The 22,675-nt window shown below is 38.4% G+C and overlaps 1 protein-coding gene across 1 annotated transcript in view; it reads left to right on the top strand.

The window, feature by feature from the left end:
- LOC100253333 (ubiquitin carboxyl-terminal hydrolase 4) overlaps window positions 1–22,675 on the top strand; it is a 51,317-nt gene that overhangs the window by 15,293 nt on the left and 13,349 nt on the right. Inside the window, exons 2-4 of the mRNA XM_002275068.4 lie at window positions 2,649–2,765; window positions 11,047–11,145; window positions 14,533–14,721. Of these exons, the coding sequence (XP_002275104.1) occupies window positions 2,649–2,765; window positions 11,047–11,145; window positions 14,533–14,721 (405 nt within the window). The remainder of the gene's footprint in view (window positions 1–2,648; window positions 2,766–11,046; window positions 11,146–14,532; window positions 14,722–22,675) is intronic.

Genomic DNA, 22,675 nt, shown 5'->3' with positions numbered 1-22,675 from the left:
TTCAAGGCACGTGCAGGGACTGGAGTTGAGAAAAAATAGCCGAAGGACGCCGGAAAATCTGATCAGAGGGCCCGCGGAAGCAAAAGAACCCCAAAAGAGGCACGTGCAGGGCTCGGATTGCACAAACAGGTAGGAAGGGTGGCTGGTCGGCGTCAGGCGAGCCTGGAGGAGGAAGCGCGTCGCCGGAAAGTGGCTCACGCGCCCTCACTCGCCGGCGCGTGAGATGCAGTCGCCGGCCGGAAAAACACGCGTGGGCGGCGCGTGGATGGGTTTCTGGTTCCGGTGCTTTGGGACAAATTGGAGATCTCCTCCAGGCGCTCCTTGCGGTGTAGAAAAAACCGTCGCCGGAAAGTTCGCCGGAAAAATTCGCCGGAAAAGTTGCCGGCGGTGAGTGTTTTCTGACGACGATTCGACTGACTGGAAAGTGTTTTCTCCCTTGGCTCTGAGAACAGGGACTGATGGCCGGAATGAGAGAGAGAGAGAGAGAGATGATCGGATTGAGATATGGCCAGAAAGATTTGGCCGGAATGAGTGATGGCCTGAATAAGAGGTGGCCAGAAGGGATTAGGGTTTCAGAAAACTGGCTCTGATACCATGAAGAATTTCTGAACTCCTTTATTGATCATGAATCGGTACACACCATACACATATATATACACAAATGACTGAATAAGAAACAATCAATCTAGCTTAATTCTCTCCTAAAATTAGGAAACTAAATCATAAGGAAATATCCTAAATGATCTCTCCTTTTTTATTCCTAAATTAAAGTCCTAACTTTGGCATTATTTCAACAGCTAGTATCACATAGGAAGGTAAACACTAATGACATGCTACAATTGAGAAGACCCTACAAATCTCTTAGTCCTCATTGGTGTATTTTATGCAAAGGATATGGAGAATCGATTAACCATCTTTTTTTACATTGCCCATTAACTTTGGGGTTATGGCACAAGCTCTTCAATCTTGCAAGGATGGATTAGGTTCCGCCTTGGAGTATTGGAGATATGATGATCATTTCTTTTAGAAGATTGGGGAATTCAATTAGAGGCCAGACTCTTTGGCAAATTGCTTGCCTCACTTTACTGTGGATTATGAGGCAAGAGAGAAATGCTAGGATTTTTGAGGAAAAATGGAGATTGGAAGGGATGTTGTGGGATTTACTTCACTTCTATTCCCCTCTTTGTGCCTCTTGTATTGTCATTTTTAGAGGAGTTCCACTTAATGTTATTTAACTCAGCTGGCTTTTGGTTTGTGTTCAAAAGTTTGAGATATTTAGGGATGCTTTTGTGTATGGTTTTTTGTATAGTGGGGTGTCTAGTCTTGCTTTGATCAGAATTTGTATTTTGAGGGAAGGACCTCTCATCCTTCTCTTGTACCTTTATTATTATTAATATATATTTTGTTTTTGATAAAAATAAAATAAAATTTTAATGAGTCATAGTATCACATATAATTATTCTATGTCTTATGGTTGGACTTATGCAATTAGATGATGACTAGTATCCCTTATTAGGTCTTATGGCATGCTAAGGAGGATGCTTTTAGAACCTTTTCATGGAAGGTGATTCTTCTTCCATTATGGGGTTCTCTAGAGTTCAGGGAAGTTGGAATATTGGCACTGTATAAGAAATTGGTATTGTTTATGTATAGTGAATGCTCATTAATTTTGGGTCCACTTACATGCAAATGGAGGCTGATTGCTGCTATCTGCGTTGCAATTGCTTTCTGCCATTTCTGCTTTCCTTTTAAAAAACTTGATTCTTATACCAACATTATTGAATTATACTTCACTCTTTGTTTATCCTAGGTGATGCATTATCACTTGGCTGATCTGCTTTGCAATTCCTTTCAGCCATTTCTGCATTCTTTTTTTAAAAAAAATTTGATTCTTATACCAACATTACTGAATTATACTTCACTCTTTTCTTATCCTAGGTGATGCATCACCACTTGGTTAAAAGGTCCCATGGAAAAATTATGGTTATTCTTTCCACACCTAGCCTTGGTTGTTCGATCACCTGAAATGAATTCACCTTCCTCTATATAATTAGTTTAGTTAACTTAAATTAGTGATAATCATATGGTTATTGGATACAATAAAGTTTTAAATACTTGGAGTTTGTAGACATTTTCTTTGGTTTGGGTTTTGTATATGCTTGTTTATATTTGTATATTTATTGTATTTTATGGTGACATAAAACACGAAGTGATTATTTTTGTGAAATTTAGAGCTACTGAATTAGGAGTAAAGCAAAAATCTAGATAGAAATATCAATCCATCATGATCATTTTGGGAGTATTGCCTGCTTGATTGTGCAGTTCATAGTGACTTCTACCCATGAAATCCTAGCCATATGGTTCTTTTGTTTGGCAGTTCACTTAACTTGTTTAGGTTCTAAACATTGGCCTTTCAGAAGTTGCTTTGAACTGAAAAGAAAAGAATAAAAATTTCTAGGAAAAGATGCCTTCTTAAACAAAATAAAAAATCCGCTTAAAGATAAAAAGTTTTCCTAAATGTCTAGCGAAAAAATGCATGATTTCTCTTTTGTTTCAAGCTTCATTTCTCCTGATTTATATTTTTGTTTCAAGCTTCATTTCTCCCCTTTTGTTTCTGAACAGTTTACTGATAAGGTTCCTTGATGCAGGCTCTTTACTTCTGTGTTCCATTTCGTGAGCAGTTGCTAGAATATTATGCTAAAAACAAGAATCTGGGGGATCCAGAAGAGAATCTTCTTACATGTTTGGCTGATCTATTCACACAGGTACTGACTTTTGCCAAAAGGGCCGGTTCAAATTCATATGTTTATGTGTTCTTGTGTTAATGATTAGATAGGTCTTTGTTTTGCAATTTGTTTGCGGAAGTTTTATTATATATGGATCCCTGGAACTCCATCTTTTGTGGTTATTTAATTCCTACTTCCTACCAAACTGATGTGTGTGTCCATCTGACTTTTGTATTATTTGTCACTGTCACTACAAACTGATTGTCCTGAAACACATAGCTAGGAGAATGGAAGGTTATCGAAAAATTAAGATGTTTGGTAATCTTGCTAATGGAAAGAAGACTACTAGAGAGATTAGACGCAAGTAAGACAGAGGACATGGAGAGTGGGGGGAAAGTGAGACATTCTTAACTCTTGAAATCGGCATGGGAGTCCCATTAGCAATCTGAAGGTGAGGGCATTAAAGTCAAGTATGGAAGAATTACTAGTCATATGATCATTGACCTCTGAATTAATAAGCCAAGTTTTAGAGGCAGCAAAAATAAAGGCCAAACCAGAATTACATTATTGAGAAGATAATCGAGAAACCTAAGAAGCAGGTGGAGTGGCATTGGTAAGGGTGACCTAAGTTGATTTCTTGTTTTTCCTTTCAACTTGCTTAAGCTTGTACCACTCTAGATAACTATGTTTCTTCCAACAAACATCTATTATATGTTTGGTGCTATTGCAATGAGGGTGGAAGCAAGAACAGGAGTTGGTAGGAGTAAAAGATGTTGGTTGTGTGCTATTCTTATGGACAACCATTGTGGAAGCCTTAGAGTGATCTTCTGTTCCCATGGTGACCTACCTCTACACTTCACAATGAACTAGTGAATAAGCTTCCTCTAGACTTGGTAAAGGAGAGGTGGCCAAAACATTACTACTAACTTGATCCAAACTGTGATAAAGACTTGTAAGAAATATATAAACCTGATCCTCAATAGTGCTGATGTAGGACAACCTTAGGATGGTTGGCTACTCTCAAATAGGTGGGCTAGGATTTTTATTTTTAAGGTATAAGAAGAGGAACAAGGAATAAAGTTTATGGTAAAGAAAAATAAAATAAAAAAATAGGGAGAAAGGAGATATGACGAAGAAAAGATGGAAACCTTAGAGTCTCACTAAGGTTTATTAGGAGTTTCACCTAGAAGAAAATCAATGGAGTCCCACCATTGAGGATTGCAATACTTGCAATAAAAAAACATAATATTATTAATATTAACCAATCCATTACTTTGATTTACATCGATTAGCCTAATTTATAAACTTCTCTAAGAAATCCAAAGTTTACTAGGATTCTTATTATGTCTCTAATTTTTATTATAAGATTTAAAGTTTACTAGGATTTTAATAACCTATTATGACTCAAATTCTAAGTATATTATAACGGAACTAGCTAATCTTACTTTAATTTCAACAAATACTAATCCTAATTTAACTCCAATTAATATTAATTTTACTTAAAGTTTATTTATGTCTTTCATTTCCTCATTGAATAGACTTTAAAAGACTTTTCCCCATCAATTCCCTCTGGCTTGAAAGAACTCAGCTCCGACTAGTTAGATGCTTGATACAATTCATAGAGATTGGGGTTAAGCTTATGAAAATCTATTGTTGTAATCTATGTATTTTCAAAGTGTGGTTTGCCTTGCCATTTCGCCAAAAATTTTTGGTATCCACCTTGTCGAATTGACACAAGTTGATCGTCAAGAACATACTCAATCTCAAGATGTGGGCTAAGATTAGATGGTAATTGAAGATCCAATTCTTCACTTACCTCGTTTTAATGACCATGGTAGACAAACAAATCTTCCACATTAAATATTAAACTAAAATGCAATTTTAAAGGAAGCTCTAACAAATATACATTCTCACCTTACCACTTTAGCACCCAAAACGGACCCATTTTCTTAGCTTGAAGTTTTTGATATGTGCCTGGATGATTTTAGTTGATCAAACAACCACCTTGAATTTTCAATGGAGAGTAAGCCACATAAATCTAGAAAAGTCTGAAGCCAGGATGAATGGAACAAAATTGCTAACCGTGGATCCACATTTTTCACGTGCGTCCCCACTTGATGGCGAGATTCGTTTTTTATTATGAAAATTAATTTTTGAAAAAGTTGGAGTCGCTACTTATTTTCGTGTTTTTTTTTTTTTTAAGGGAAAACAAAATAAGTAATAAAAACCATAAAAAGTGACTCTTTATGAAAGTAAAAACATGTCTATGAAAATCGAATCTAAGTATAGGGGTTAGGTTACTTATTGGAAAGGTATTGTAGGGTAGCATCCCTCTAAGCCTTAAAGAGGTTTCTACTAAACAATGGAGGGAACTAAAGTAATTGACTAATAGACTAATGGATACCAAAAGACAAAATTACATATATACAACAAGGCAATGGTGATGCAGAGCAAGAGCATAGTAAGAGAATACTTAGAGCATGTGATGAAAATTGAAAAGCTATTATGGCTACTATCCAAGTAGACTACAACCAAGTTATTCCAAACACCATTGGAGTCGAGATTTCTTAAGGAAAAATCTAGGAAAAACCCTTTGCATAAGCTTAAACTAGAAAGTTCTGGTTAATCACTTCTTATATTTTTTCTAGATAATTATCAAAAGTCCTTATAATAAGTAGGTTTTTCCCCTAAATTGTTTGAAAGGACTCTCACAAGTACATGAATCAGTTTGGTTGTGTAACCACCCTTATACTACGACATGACACTTGTTTGCTAGAATTGTCAAGGCTGGTAGGCATTGGATCCATAATATTATGTGTTGTTGTGGGGTTGTTATTTAATGCTCTCCAATCGGCAACACTTCTAAACTTATTACTTATCATATAGTCTTCTTTTAGAAATTAGACAATTATACTAACAAATAACTTATGGTTGACCTGATTAGAAAAGTAATAACCCCTTGTTCCTTTTGGATAATCTACAAATTAACATACTTTTGACCTTAATCTCAACTTATCTACATTTGGTTTCAACACATGTGCCGAACTCCTCCATATGCAAACATGGTGTAAATTAGGTTTACAACTTACCCACATCTCTATAGGAGTCAAATGTACCAATTTAAATGGAACTAGGTTAAGAAGGTATCTTGTAATTTCTAAGGCATATCATCAAAAGGATGTAAAGAGTGTTAACAAACTCATTATTGATCTCACTATGTCTATTAGAGTTTGATTTCTTCTTTCTGCCACTCTAGTTTGCTATAGAGTTCTAAGGATGCTCACCTAAGATATAATCCCATGCTCCTTTAGCAAAGAATGAAACTCACTTGACATGTACTGACCACCTCCATAAGATCGAAGTACCTTGAGGTGTTTACCTAATTATTTTTTTGATTCCAACTTAAATTCCTTAAATTTATCCAAGACATTGGATTTTCTATGCATTAGGTAAACATAGCCATACCTAGAGTAACCATCAGTAAAGATGATGAAACACTCATATCCTCAACATTTTTTTTTTGATAGGAAACGACAAAGGAATATATTAAAAGAAAAAAGAAGTACAAGAGAAGGATGAGAAATCCTTCCACCAAAGAAAACTAAACAACAAGAATACGAAAACAAGAAAATACAAAGTAAAAACGAACAAACTCTCTAGACTAGACAGACTCGTATCCTCAACATTCATAGACATTAAAAGACCCACACACATCAATATGCAATAACTCTAAATATTCTTTGACTTTAATTCCTTTAACTATAAAGGGCTTCTTGGTCATTTTACCTTATATACAAGATTTGCAGATTGGAAGATCCTTTGGAATTAAAAAGTCCAATGTTTTAGACTTAATTAGTCTTTGGATCTTGTTTAAATTAATATGACCTAGGCGAAGATATCATTAGAAGGTTTGATTACTGTTCGGTATTTTTTTGTTTAATTTCGATTATTCTCAACACATGGTAAGATAGGAGTGATACGATACAGACCATCAACAAATGGGTTTAAGCAAATAAATGAACTAATCTTTCTAATAAAAACCTCTTTTCTCTTTGATAAAAAAAAAAAAAAAAGCTCTCTGAGAATGTAAAATTCGCATAAAAAGAAAGATCTTATTTAAGTGAAATCACCGATGAAACTAACCCCTGGGAGACTGTAGGAAAGGACTTGACTGAATTGCTTGCATTGGTAGACATCTCGAGGGCAAGATCCTTCCATGGCCAAAGAGAGAGACAGACATTCCTACTATCTAAGAAGTGTGCTATCAAGCATTCCTACTTTCACTTGAGCAGCAGCTATGAGACCAATAAGAGCGGATTCAAGACCTTAGTGGCCTTTGGTTCGCACTCACACTCGAACTCGCACTGACCGATAGTATGAATAAGAAAGTACCTCTTAACTAGCCATAGACTATCCTAAGATAGATCTCTATAATAAGAAAGTATCTCTTTATTGAAATAAATTAAATAATTGCTTTTATTTAAACTAGAAACTGAAATGAGGTTCTGTCCAGACTTAAGTACATAAAGACAATCCTGGAGTTGTAGATGACATTTATTATCTAATACTAGGGTAACATTTCCCATGACTTGCACAAATATCCTCATGTTAGAAGCTAGAGTTAGGTACATATCCCTCTCATTCAACCTTCTTCTTAATTAAAATCCCTGTAAAGAATTACAGATATGACCAATGATCCTGAAATCTATCCACCATATAAAGCAATATTCAACTAAAAGTGAATGAAACATACCTTCCTTTTTCTTTAAGTAGTCAGGACATTCCTTTTTCTAGTGACCCTTCTTGCCACAAAGGAAACACTTGCTCTTTCTTTTTCTCTTTTCTTTCCCAGCTTTGGACTTTCCCTATTCAGTATTTCTATTTTTGTGGTTGTTCTTCTTGTTGGAAGACCTTAAAGACCTCTTGATTGCCATATGAACACCCCTTTGATCTTTGAGAATCACCCCAACCATATGGATTTCCCTCTTAACTCGGGCAAGTTCATTAACATCTTATTCATATAATAGTTGAGATTGAATTGCCTGAAGGAATTCAACAAGATCTCTAAAATCATATTGACCTTGGTCTCACCAGTGATTTCAACTTCATGGATTTTCATCTCATTAAAAAGTTCAATCATATGAATCAGATGCTTTCTAATGGGAGTTCCTTCTATTATCTTTGTGTTCATAATAGTTTTAATAACAACTTGTCTAGTTGACTTGCCCTTGTGACCAAACATCTCTTATAGACTAAAGAGAATCTCATAAGTAGTGGCAATAGACATAAAAGGAAAGTGGATTCTCTTAGACTTTTAAATATTTTATTTGGTAATATGCTCTCATGAAAATTTACTTTCCATGAGAAAATAAAAAATTATCCTTTTAAAATATTTTAACCATGTTATAAATTTCCAAACTATACATACATGCATAAATAAGGAAATAATATAAGATATGGAAAAATAACTTTCCCATAGATCTGTTGCGAGGGATTCCAAAAATTCTTAGGGATCTGTTGCAAATTTGGTAAGCCCAATTTCTGGAATTCCAAAAATTCCAAATTTACCAAAAGGACCTTGCAACACAAAATATGGTTAGTAAAAGGGAAAACCTTAAAATATCTTTAAAACTACCAAATCTGATCCTTTACCGCTTACAATGTTGGAAGGGGCACTTGAACACTCTTAGACTGCTTGAGCACTCAATGATGATGCTTGAACCCTCAATGCTGCTTCATCCTCTGCACCGAGAAGCCTTTTTCTCCTTTTTCCAGCTACTTTGCCATTGCAAAACTTACCTTTATGGTTGACTTTCTCCACCATCGATGTCCCTAGATGCTTTGATTGCTTTCTTGCTTCTCTTGGTTTACAAAGATGGATTAAGAATAAAAAAAATTTCAAAATCATTGGTCTGGTCCTAGATGTAGCTTTTCCCCCGGGCAAGATGCCTAATATTTACAATGCGCTGGTAGTTAAGGGTCGAGATATTGTCGGTCAACTTGAATTTTTATTTTATTACTAATCAGTTGTATTGTAGACATTCCCTCATTTCCACCCTAGAACATTTTTTGTTTCCCATTTATCGAAAAAATCCCAAGAAATTTAAATAATCACATCCAGACATATCATATTAACATCCATGCAAACATTCATTCATCCCTAAGACCATGGGATGAAAAGGAAAAACTGTTCCAAACAAGTGAGCACACTCTAGAATGGTTATAACATGCTTAATCCTAACAGAGGGCTTTGATACCAGTTATTGGGAAAACTCGAATATCTCTATCTATTCGCATCCTTGGACTTGTTAGAGTGCATGCAAAATGTCATAGGGGCTTTAGATCTAACAAGCGGAAAAATAACATCAAGACTTTAAATCTAGAGAATGAGTGCTTTACCTGTGATCTAAATGTTCTCGGATTAAATCCTACTGATGAAGAATCGATGTGATTCTAGCACACAAGGAGGTGGAATTTTTCTTTAGAGTAGTGGAGGCTATGGCTCCTCTCTCTGGATGCCTAAATGATAAGAGTGTTGAAGCCCTAACCCCAAAGGTTACATAGGTTTCCTTGTGGGATTAAGTGACTAAGCCTAAATAAAGCGCGGGTCACCTAATCTAGCCCCCCTGGGTCTTAATTAATTAATTAGAGCTATTGGGTTTTGATTAATTAATTAGCCCAATTTAGAAAAACTATTCATAAGTTTTTGTGCAATCTTGAGTATTTGCCAAAGTGCCTTTATGCATATATATAAATATAGAACCAAAAAATCCATAAAAAAATTTTGCCACCATGGAATTTGAGTTTGAGCAGGGACCATTAGGACCGATAGTAAAATACTGGCTCTCTTAGAATCAAATTCTGAAGTTGACTCAATATCCCACCATAGACACTCAATTGCGCTTTAGTATCATATAATATTATAATAAGATACTAACCTCAAGTTCGTGCTACAAGAGGTTGCCATGAAAGGAGAAATTATCACTCCATATGGGAGCAATAAGCTTTGGTTGCTAGCTTGTGTAACTACTGTTACAGGTACTGCTTTTTATTCAGCAAGGCAAGAAAGATATACAGGGACTAAAGGGAATGCCACTACTGGTAGGGCCACGAAAACTTCAAGTAGTACTATTGGCAAGGCACATCAATATGCTTTACACATTGGATTCTTTCAAAAGATTCTTGTTTGAGTGTCCTTCATCGTCCTTAGAGCGGAAGGTCAAGCTGCAACCTATTACTTTTTCTCAATCCAAGACAAAGATAAATAGAAGCCCTTCTCTGCTCTTGTAGATGCTGCAAGAGCGATGACACATACGGGTCACAGAGTAGAGATCCACTGATTCTCCTCTTCTAAGAGGAAGAAAAGGGCTACGACTCAAAACAGGCTTTGTTTCCATTAAAAAAGATAAAAGGAATTCAACTTTGCTTTGTTAATTGAGGCATGACTCACACCAAAAGACTTTAAAGGGAGTGCTTGATTCTTAGGACAACCCTAGCTCAAAACAGAGGGGCTTGACTACTCACAATGGGCCCTTCCTAAAGAGGTTGAAGAGGGCACCAAATCTAAAGCAAATGAACTAGGATGGGCCTGGTCTCTAGAAGAACCCGAGGAGCTCAGTCACCTTTCTTTGTGTTTTCACCTAAAATACCTTTCAAGTTACAAGACATGTGATCATTGCTGTTTCCGTTATAAATCTTTAAAGCTTATATTTGTTTTAGTGACAATTAATGTACTGTGACAACCATGCTATAATTGACATTGCTAATACTCTTGTGTATCATGAGAGAATGAAGCTCATCGAGGTTAATCATCCTTTTATCATAGAGGTTGTCATGAAAGGAGAAATTATCACTCCATATATCAAGTCAAAAGATTAGATGTAGACCTCTTCACCAAAACCGGTCCAAGGCGTTTTTAGTATGTCTTTGCTCCAAACTGAGCATTGAAAATATGTAAAAGCTCTAGCTTTAAAATTAGAAAGTATTTTCTTCCTATTTTATCTCTATCATTTATGGTACAAAGGCATTTTTATTTTGTTTTGTGATTCTGCCTTTTGCTTTAAGCTTTCTGATTTAATTTATCTTTTTGTGTTAGGAGAATATTTTATTTTCCTTTCTATTGAGAGAATGTCCTATTTTTCTTATTCTGAATTAGGAGAACAAGTCTCTATATTCAGCAGCCAAGTGCACAATTTTGTATGATGCATGAAAATCATTACTTTTTTCAACATAAAACAATATACTACTATGTTTTCTGGTTAACCTTTGTTGTAATTTGACTTTCTAATTGGCACCAACCTCTGGATCCTACTTTGTGCAGATAAGCTCTCAGAAAAAGAAAACAGGGGTAATTGCTCCTAAACGCTTTGTACAAAGAGTGAGGAAACAAAATGAGCTTTTCCGCAGCTACATGCATCAGGTATGTGTTCAGAATGGAAGAGGATGTGTGCTGTTTTAGGGGCAGCATGCTGCAGTGAACCATGACAAAAGTTTTCTTAGTTAGCAAACCCTACCACTATATCGTTTTTGTAGATGTCCCAGTGTCTATTCTGAAATACAGATTCAATAATTGAATTTTAAATTCTCCACACCCAGATCTAAAATTGTGTCTAATTTACCCTTTAAAATATTCTAATATGAGAGTTTTATGAGTTAAAAATTTGGAAATCTTAATACATATATTTGTACTATCTCTAGTATGCACTGCTCATCATATGAAGAGCTGTAGTTTTCTATAAATAGCTGTTGCAGTGATGCACAAAATGCTTGTCAAGCCTATGTCCTTTGGTTCTTGCTGTTTTTGTTCTAACTGCACCAAGGTGTTTGGCTTGAAAAATAGCCCATCCATCTGTTTCTAATTCATATGTAATGAATTATTTGTTTTTAAGATATAAGTCTATAGAGCATAGGCATTTGGAATCTTCCAAGGAGGTTGTTAGCCCTTGGGAGGACAGTGGGGGTGGAGGGGCATTCTCAAAGGGTAAGTCCTTTGCAGATGTGGTGTACAGAGGAAAGAAAGAGGTAGGTGAGGAAGTCTAGGTTCAGGGTGTGTTGAAGGAGGTGCTGAATAATTTAGAATTGCTCAAGAAATGCTTAGTGGGGAGATGTTTCTGATCAGATTCAAGATTTAGGCTCTTTGGAAGCTTGGCCCAGGCTCACTTGGAGGGTGAAAGGTAGCTTGCATATGTCCTTGTGGGGGGACTCTTATTCTTTTCGTGTTTGATAATGCTTGTGAAGCAAAAAGGGTTTTGCTTTCAGGAATTAGTCAGTTTGAGGGGAAAGCTCTACAACTGGATTGGTGGAACCCTTATGTATGATGCCTCAAGGTCAAGAATTGTGTTGAAGAGATTTGGTTGAGAGTGTTAGGGTTACCTTTACATTTTGTGGGGAGGAGTTCTTCAAGAGGCTCAATGATGCTTGCAGAGGTTTTATAACAATTGATGAAGAGACTAGGGAGAGGCGGCGTTTGCAATGGGCTAGGATCCTTGTGAAATCTAATAGGAAGAAGGTTCCAAGTAAGTTGCATGTAGTGGGTGAGGTTGAGGTTTTTGAAATACAGCTATGGTGGGAGATTACACCTTGGTTATCAATAATGGTTTTCAAGGGGCGAAGCAAAATTCCTAAGGTTAGGGGTGATGGTGAGGGGGACCTTCACGCGTGAGCGGGAGAGTTGGAGGGGAAGAAGAGTGTCCTGCAGAAGGGGGAATACAGGTGTCGCCTGAGAAGCCAAGCCTCTCTGAACAAGCAACAAAGCAGTCTGCACCCGCTGAGGTTAGCGACTACAGCGTCTCCCAGGCTACAGCGGGAATTGTGCCCCTAGTGCGTAGTGTTGAGGACGTTGGGCCTTTGAGCCATTTAACTTTTAAAGATAAGGTAGGGGGCCTGTTACAGTTTGGGTCTTCTAATGTCCAGACCCTCCAAGTAAAAGGTGGCTTGTGCGTGATAGGCCAACGTTTAAATGGGTTTGCAAAAAGTTGTGTTGGATTGACCCAATGCAGTTATGTGAAAGCCAATCTAATCGGCAAGCCAAGGTTGGTCCTAAGGCTTTCTGTTTTGGCTACTTTGACAATTGGCTCCACCTTTCTCAATTCTGAAGAGAGAACAAGTAGAGGAACCCTAAGAATGTTGCTTCTTTGGAGCTTTTCAATGACCCTCTCCTAAAGATGAAGGTTCACGATCCGGTGGGGTGGATTTCTGGGACAAATGAAGCCCTTTTAAATGAAGTTATTGGCTTCCAAGGTAGATCCTCCTCTATACTCTCTTCTTCTCCGATTGGGCCTTCTGCTTTGGGTGATGGGTTAGCTAACTAGAAAGGGTGGAGTATCCGTTGGGGTCTCCTCCTTCAGGATTCTTGGCCGCTGCAATTGATGCTTCAAGATGGAAGGCTTCTAGTTCTTAGGGGAATGAAGAGAAGGGTTCTTCGGAGAAGAAAGTGGTGGGTAAGGATGAGGAGATGCAGGTTGAAAAGGCTTTGGAGGTAGAAGGTTGGTCGAAGGGGGAGGAGTTTTGCTCTGTGATTATACCAAGCAAGTTTGCAGAGTTTAGTGGTTTTTTGGGATTGCCAATGGTGGGTTTTGAAAAGGAAATCAATGCTTTTTTTGAAGAAAATGGAGTCAAGAAAGGGACGTGGGGTTAAGGTCTCAAGGGGAAGTAGGAAGTCTTCATCTTCTTGTTTGGAGAGGGAAATCTGAAAACTTGAATGTTCGATGAATTACAATGACACTCCTCTCACAGTCACGGGGAGGTGGGGGAGTAATGGGGGTTTGGTTTTTTCTCTTCGAGATTGCAGTCTTGTTTTTTGTTGCTGGTTTGTGGATTCAGACGGGCTTTAGGGCAGCTTATTGTCATGCTTAGGGTTGGGTAAGCTTTTTAGGGGATTGGGCTTTTTTGTTGTGTGGGTGATTTGTATTTTCTTTTCCCCTTTTTCTCTTACTAGCCTCCAGGCCTTTTTTGTATATTGTGTGTGTTCTTGGCTACACCTTTTGCTAGCACTCTTTTATCTATTATCCTATTTACCTATAAAAAGGATATAAATATATAAGTACTTTGAAAAAGTATTATTCAAAAAATTTAGGAGAGCAAAGTCAACCATAACTTAAGTTAAAATCTAAAGAAATTCCAGTCCCTAGGTATAAGGGAAGGGACTTGCTTAAGCACCAAGATTAAAACATATATCCCTACTAAGTAAGAATTTAGTTCTGAAACTTATAAAGAATTGAGCATCACACATTAAAATATTCATGCTGTCAGGGGTTTATGAGTTACTTTCATTTCAATGTATTTGTCTTGTATCTGAAATGCTTGACAACTAATGGACAGAGATAAATGATGGTCCAAATGGCTTGCATCTTATACATGATTTCTGGGAGCTCTAGGGTGTGAGCTTTGTGGATGAGACCACATTGGCTACCCTGTGAGTTTTATGGTGAGGGAGGAATATCGTAATCTTTGAGGAAGGAGTTTTGTGGATGCTCTATGAGAGTATGTGTTAGCTCATGTAGGTGAAGCAAAATGGTTGTTAGTATCATGAAAATGATTGCAAATCATTTTGCACATATACACCACTTCTCTCTCAGCCCTTGATGCCTAGCTCAAGTGGTAAAAGGTTAGGGAGGGATGTTTCAGGTTCAAGTCTTAATGGGGACAAAAATCTACCTATAAAAAAAAATATACACTACTTTGATTTCATTTTTTCTCTTTATATTTGTTTTAAAGAGGGTTTTTGTTACTGGATTTTAGTGAGCCATGTAGAGTATACTTTATTTTCATTATACTCAGGACACTAATAGCATGTGTATTTTTGCAGGATGCCCATGAATTTTTGAATTACTTGTTAAATGAACTTGTTGACATATTGGAGAAAGAGTCTCATGTTGCAAAAACTCTACCAGATGAGTCTTTACCTTCTGGACAAACTGCAAATGGACCAAGGAATGCTCCAACCAATGGTGTTCAAAGGGAGCCTTTAGTTACTTGGGTTCACAAAAATTTTCAGGTGAATATACCATAAAGTATATTATTTTTTAGTTATTCATGTGTTTCATTTGTTAAGTTGTGCTATTTTATTATACATGAGGGTTAAGGTATGAAGAAATTTGAGGAAGGAAAAAAACTTCTTTTATTTTCCTCAGGCTATTAATACTGCTTATTGCATCAATATTTATATATGAATGACTGAGGTCAGCTACCTTAAAAAAAGAAATCTAATCCTCATAGTTTTAAAAGGCCCACTTTAAGCGCACCTTAGGCTCTAGGCACCACCACTACCTAGTTATAGCGCCTTGCTTGCCAAGATATGCGTCTTATTGAAAAGGTGCGCCTTATCAACTTTTCTCTTTCTTTTTAAACACTTTTATTCTTGAAATTTCTAATTATATACTGAAATTTATATAATTTCATTCCTTTTTTATTGAATGCTTCTTTTAAATCTTTCGAATCTTAAATTTTTTATTGATCGGGTTAGATTTTGAATCATATTTTACAAAATTGATGTGTATCCTAGGTAGCATTTCTCTTCACTTAGGCGCGTGCCTTATCTTGCTCCTTGAGCTTAAGCTATAGGAGACTTTTGTGCTTTAGGTGTGCCTTGCGCCTTTTAAAACTATGTTAATTCTTGATTTTAGGCGAAAATATCTCAAAAAATCAGGAAATAAAATTATAATAGGAAACAATTGTATGTGGTATAGCTAGCGGTACAGTTAGTGGTATAGCTAGCGGTACAGTTAGTGGTATAGCTGGTGGTACAACTATGTGATATAGCTGTATGCATAACTATACTTTCTGAATTTCCACACTCCCCCTCAAGGAAGGCAAATGGGGTGTTTGGAGTTGGAGTTTGGAAGGAAATCTTGAAGGAGTCCGCTTGGTGTTGGGATAACATGGTGTTCAAGGTGGGAAAAGGCAATAAAATAAGGTTTTGGATTGACCACCCTTGGTGTGGAAACAATGTGCTGTCCCAAGGCTTCCCGGACCTATTTTCCATGGCTGCCCAAAGGAACGTCACAGTGGAGGAATATTGGCATCAGAATCTGGGTCAAGGAGGGTGGAATTTAAGGCTGTTAAGAGACTTCAATGATTGGGAGTTGGGGTTGGTGGGCAATCTTTTAGTGGAGTTGAGGAATTATAGAGTAACTGTGGAGGAAGACTCGATTCTTTGGAAGGAAGGAGCGGACGGGCTGTTTAAAGTCAAGAAAGCATATAGGGTGTTGGCTAATGCTGAAGGAGCGGGCTTCCCTCATAGCAATGTTTGGGTGGACAAAGTTCCAACAAATATTGCTTTTTTTGCTTGGGAAACTACTTGGAGGAAGGTTCTTACTTTGGATAGGCTGCAGAGAAGAGGGTGGCAATTCCCCAACCGGTGTTTCTTGTGTGAATGTGAAGAGGAAACGATCAATCATATCTTAATTCATTGTACGGTGGCAAAAGGATTATAGGATATCATTCTTGCGTTGTGTGGTGTACAGTGGGTTTTTCCAAATTCTGTAAAGGAGGTTCTTAGTAGTTGGAAAGGCTCTTTTGTGGGGAGAAAAAGGAAAAAAGTGTGGAAATCCATACCGCTTTTCATTTTTTGGACAATATGGAAGGAGAGGAATAGGCTAGCTTTTAAAGGGGGTGTGTTAGCTTTTCAAAAGTTAAAAACTTCGTTTGTGTATAATTTTTGGGGTTGGGCTAAAGTGTACATTGATATGGAGTCGAATTCCCTAATAGGTTTCTTGGAGTGGCTAGCCTCCAAGTAGGGGTTGGGTTGTTTCGTTTTTTGTTTATGGGGTTTGTAGCCTCGTATACTTCCTGTATGCTTCACGGCTTCTTGCCTTCTTTAATATATTCGCTTGCTTATCAAAAAAAAAAAAAATGTTAATCATTCCCAGTTTGGATCTTAAGTCTTCATAGTTGGTTCTAGAAAGCGCCTTGGTAAGAATGTCTGCTATCTAAAGAGTTGGAGTGTAAATCAATCGTTCCTTCTTCTATTTTCTTCTTAATAAAATGACGATCTATTTCTACATGTTTTATCCAATCATGATGAACTAGCTTCTTAGCGATACTTATAGCAGCTTGATTGTCATAGAACATCTTCACAAAATCAAATTTTTAGTTCATTTAGGAGTCTCTTTAGCTACATTCCTTCACAAATTCCATGTAACATGACTCTAAATTCTGCTTTTGTACTGCTCCAAACTGCAATAGATTGTTTTTTGCTTCGCCAAGTAACTAGATTCCCCCAAACATAGGTGCAATATTCTAAGGTTGATCTTCGGTGAATTATGGAGCTAGCCTAGTCTACATTTGAAAAAATTTCCATGTTTCTCTTCTGTGTTCTTTTGAAATAAAGTCCCTTTCTTGGAGTCATTTTGAGACATCTTAAAATACGATATGCAACTTTCATATGTTCCTCATTTGGATTGTTCATGAATTGGCTAACTATTCTAACCAAAAAAAGAATGTCTGGTCTTGTGTGAGATAGATAGATGAGTCGTCCCACATATCTTTGATATCTCCCTTTATCCATTAGAGCGCTTCCTTTGATTGTTCCTAGTTTAGTAGTGTAGTCCATAGGTGTGTCTATAGGTTTACAACCAAGCATCATAGTCTGCTTTAGCAAGTCTAGGACATACTTATGTTGGGAGATTGCAATACCCATTTTTGATCTAGCAATTTCCATCCCAAGAAAATATTTAAGATTCCCCAGGTCTTTAATTTCAAACTCATGAGTAAGAAAACACTTGAGCTTGCATGTTTCTACATGATCTCCAGTCAAGATTATGTCATCCATATAAACAATGATAATGACAATTCTTCTCTTAGTAGTGTGTTTTTCAAATAAAGTGTGGTTAGGCTAACATTGGGAGTAACTAATCCTCTTTATGTCCTTGGTGAAATGATCAAACCAAGTTCAAGCAGATTGCTTGAGACCATATAGGGATTTTTTTTAGTCTACAAACTTTGTTAAAGCTTGTCTGGCTCAGGACCTGAAGGAATTTCCATGTACACTTCTTCTAAGTCATAATTGGGGAAGATTTTCTTGATGTCTAGTTGATGAAGAGGCCAATCTCGATTAATAGCTAACAACAACAAAACAAGAATTGTGTTCAATTTGATAGCTAGAACAAGGGTTTTTTGGTAGTTAATTCTATAGGACTGCGTAAATCCCTTATCAATTTCTCGAGCTTTGTACCTGTCAACACTCCCATTTGCTTTGTACTTAGACTGTGAAGATCCACTTACTCCTTATTGGATTCTTTCCTTCTAGAAGTTCAGCAAGCTCCCATGTCCCTCTTTTTAAGAGCCCAGATTTTTTCCTCAATGGTTGCCTTCCATTCAGGTGTTTGTAGGGATTCCTGGATATTGTTGGGAATCTGAATATCTGTAAGACTAGTAACAAAAGCCCAATAACCTGGCGACAAACTCTTATAAGAGATAAAGTTATAAATCAGATTTGTGTAAGATCTTACTCCTTTTGGCAATTGGAAAATTGAGTTCATCATCTTCCAACTCATTAGGATCAGAATCAATGTTACTTGAGTGTATCTCTTTTGGAACCAAATTTGGTTTAGTTTCATGTACTAGTCTAGGATGTGTTCGTTGCTTTATATCTTCTTAAGACTTTTTTTTTTCCCTTGAGTAGACAATGAACTCATTGCTATTGACAGCCTGAGATTGGTTTGGGCGAAGAGGAGTACTTGGTTTGGTGTCTATGGATTCAATAGTTTGGAGTGAGACACTTAGAGTAGGAGAGATAGTGTTAGAGTTGTGAACAATAATAGACTCAAGTGTTTGAGGTTCGGTCATAGTTTCTGTTTCCCAAAACTGGTATTCTTGAATTCTATTTTTCTCCTGAATTTTGGTTTTGGAGTAATAAGACTGATTTTCAAAGAATGTCACATCCATGAAGGTGTAGAACCTTTTTTTTTTTCGATAAGTAAACACATATATTAGCAAAAGGCAAAGCGCCGCATAGCATACAGGGAGTATACGAGGCGACGAAGGCCTCACAACAAAAGGACCAAAAAACAACAATACCCACCAACCCTTAACTGGAGGCTATCCACTCCAGGAAACCTATAAGGGAACGAGGCTCCACACCATTATACAATTTTGCCCACCCCCACATATTACAAACAAAAGAATTCTTTATTTTCTGTATAGCTAACTCCCCCCCCCCCTCTCCCTGAATGCTAATTTGTTCCTTTCCTTCCACACCGTCCAGAAAATAAATAACGGTATGGCTCTCCAAATTTTCTTCCTCTTTTTACCCACAAAAGAACCTTTCCAGCTGATCACCGCCTCCTTTATAGTTTCTGGAGAGACCCACTGGGCTCCAAACAGACTAAGAACCATCCCCCACAACACACTATCCACTGTACAATGGATAAGAAGATGATTAACGTTTTCCTCATCACTACCACATAGATAACACCGATTAGGAAACTGCCATCCTCTCTTTTGAAGCCTATCAAGAGTAAGAACCCTCCCCCAAGTAGCTTCCCACGCAAAAAACACTAGCTTGGAAGGAACGTTCTCCACCCAAATGCCCTTTTTGGGAAACAAAGGGGAACTATGGCTGATCATCAGCCCATACGCTTCCTTGACGTCAAACTTCCCATTTTTTCCTCCTTTCCATAAGGCCAAGTCCTCCTCCAAGGTAATTCCTTGACTCCTTAGGATTTGAAGCAATTCGTCAACCAAGGTTAGCTCCCAATCATTGAAGCCTCTAATAAACCTTAGGTTCCAACCTCCTTGGCCAGAATTCTGGTCCCATAAATCCCCCACAGTGGCACTCTTTTGGGCAGCCATATTGAAGAGTTGAGGGAACCTCCGGGCCAGCTTCACATCCCCACACCAAGGGTCCTTCCAAAACCTGATTTTGGTGCCTTTTCCTACCTTAAAAATCATATTTTCCCAACACCAATCAGCTTCTTTCAGAATCTCCTTCCAAACCCTAACACCAAACGCCCCATTTGCTTTTTTAGTCCTCCACCCAAATTCCTTTTGCCCATATTTTGCCACAAGAACACGTTTCCACAACTCCTCCTTGGCACGAGCAAATCTCCACACCCATTTTCCAAGTAGGGCTTTGTTCAATTGGACTAATTTCCTCAAACCAAGCCCCCCCTTCTCCTTGCCCACACACACCCTCTCCCAATTGACTAGGTGTGCTTTTCTTTCCGTACTTCCCCCTCCCCACAAGAAATCTCTTTGCAATTTTTCTAGTCTTCTTGCCACTACCTTAGGTATACGGAAGAGGGACAGTTGATATAATGGCATGCTAGCCAGCGTACTCTTTATGAGGGTGATTCTACCACCCTTGGAGATGTATTGCCGCTTCCAAAGGGCTAATTTCCACCTCATCCTTTCTTCCACCCCATCCCACACGTAACCAGCTTTATTGGGCGCGCCCAGAGGCAACCCCAGGTAGGTTGAAGGCAGCTGACCTACCTTGCAACCCAACTCCACAGCCATCTCAAGGATCTCCTCCACCTCCCCTACTGGAATAATTTCGCTTTTAGCCAAATTGATCCTCAGCCCTGAAGCGGCTTCAAACCAACATAAAATCCAGCTCAAAAATGTCATATCATCTTTCCTAGCCTCACAGAAAACTATGGCATCATCCGCAAAGAGAAGGTGAGAGATAATAACAGCCTGCCCCCTACCCCTCTGGATTCTACATCCAGAGATGCAGCCCCCTTCCACTGCCCTCCGAATAAGGGCACTCAGCACCTCCATTCCCATGATAAACAAATATGGGGATAGAGGGTCGCCTTGCCGAAGCCCCTTAGAGCTAGAGAAGAACCCAGCTGGCTCCCCATTTACTAACACTGAGAATTTAGCAGTCGAGATGTAGCTCCATATCCACTCCTTCCACTTAGTCCCAAAACCCATTTTTTCCATAACCCTCATCAAGAACTGCCAATTGACACTGTCGTACGCCTTTTCAATATCTAGTTTGCAGATCAGGCCTTTCTTTCCTTCTTTTTTCCATGAGTCAATCACCTCATTTGCGATTAGAGACGCATCCAAAATCTGCCTACCCATGACAAAAGCGTTCTGGTCTGAAGAGACCACTCTACCAATCACATTTTTAATCCTATTGGCCAGCACCTTAGCCAAAAGTTTATATAACCTGCCCAAGAGACTGATCGGCCTGAAGTCCCTCAGCTCCTCCGCTCCTCCTTTTTTGGGGATCAGAACCAAGAATGTGGTATTGAGGCTCTTGAGAAAAGCATTATGCTCATGGAATTCCTTGAACATCTCCAAAACCTCCTCCTTCATAAACTCCCAGCAGAATTGCCAAAAGGCCCCCGTAAAGCCATCCGGACCTGGAGCCTTGTCCCCATTCATGTCCATTAGGGCCGAATGGACCTCCTCTTCCATGAATGGCAGCTCCAAGATGTCCGCCTCTTGTTGGCTAATCTGATTCAGATTTAACCCCCCTATATATGCCTTCCACTCCGAGTCTTCCGTTAATAACCGATGAAAGGTGTCTACTATTCCGGTCCTAACTTCATGCTCCTCTGACAGCCAGACCCCACTGATTTTTATTCTTTCCATTGTATGCCTTCTTTGGTGCGCGTTTGCCATTCGATGGAAATACCCCATATTTTTATCCCCTTCTCTTAGCCACAGCTCCCTTGAGAGCTGCCGCCAGTGTATCTCCTCCAGCTTAACCCACTTAGCATAATCTTCTTTCACTTCTTTTTTTCTGGAAAATTCCTCCTCAGACAGGCTCCTCTCACTTTCCACTTGATCCCAATAGTCCACTTGCTGTAAGGTAGCCAATTTATTACTCTCCAAGTTCCCAAACACCTCCCTGTTCCAAACTTTTAAGTTTTGTTTAATCCCCTTTAGTTTTGTAGCCAGCTTATAGCTAGCCCTACCACTGACCGACATCCCCTGCCACCAACTCCTCAAAAGGTCTTTAAACCCTTCCACTTTTAGCCACATGTTCTCGAACCTGAACAGTGAAGGGCCTCTTCTTTTGCCACCCCCCTCGATTATGATTGGAAAATGATCTGATATAGGCCGAGATAATCTCTTCTGAGTCACACTGCTGAACTGATCAAGCCAGCTGGGAGAAACCAAAAATCTATCCAGCCTGGCCCAGGCATGATTATGAAGCCCCCCACTCCAAGTGAAAGAGCCCCCTTGGAGGGGAAGGTTAATTAGCTTAAGGTCATCCATAACCTGAGCAAACCTCCTCATAGCTGAGGTCACCCTCCCTTGCCTGCTTCTTTCTCCTTGAGCGAGAATAACATTAAAATCTCCCCCTACACACCATGGGTCACCCCAAAGATCTCTGATTGCTCCAAATTCATCCCAAAGACACTCCCTATCCTCTTTGGTGAAAGGGCCATAAACACCCGTGAACACCCAGACTACCCCATTTTCCACAGTTCTGAATTTACAAGAAATTGAGAATTGGCCCTCCTCCCACTCCAACATTTCCAAGGACCTTTTGTCCCAACAAATCAGCACACCTCCAGCTGCTCCAGCAGCTTCAAGAGTTCTCCAGTCTAAGAATCTCCCCACCCCTAAGCTTTTAACATAAAGCCTTTCTAGTTTAGAGAGTATCCTAGGAAAATACACTTATTGGCATTGGGATCAAGCTTACTTTGATGCTTTTGGGGAATGTGAACAAAGGCTGAGCAATCAAATACCTTTGGTGAAATGGAGGAAATGGTCCTAGGTTATGATTTGAGAAAGACCCAAACTAGTTTACCTAGTTGTGTAACTGGAATTTTACAGTAGACATATTTAATTCAAGTAGTCTCCCAAATCCCATCATTTTCAAAGAGGATAAGAAAAATTCTAATCCATGTTGTGGCAGGTTTTTGGTATGTCTAATTTGTACACAAGCCTCACCTTAGAGCTCTTCAGTCTATGATCAATTCCTGCAACTATAACCTACTGGAGCAGCATCAGGAATTTGTCTTCCATCTACATACACATTTTGA

The sequence above is a fragment of the Vitis vinifera genome, chromosome 9, assembly GCF_030704535.1.
Source record: "Vitis vinifera cultivar Pinot Noir 40024 chromosome 9, ASM3070453v1".
NCBI classification, from domain to species: Eukaryota; Viridiplantae; Streptophyta; class Magnoliopsida; order Vitales; family Vitaceae; genus Vitis; species Vitis vinifera.
The sequence above is the reverse complement of the archived record's forward strand: the minus strand, read 5'-3'. Positions and strand labels throughout refer to the sequence as shown.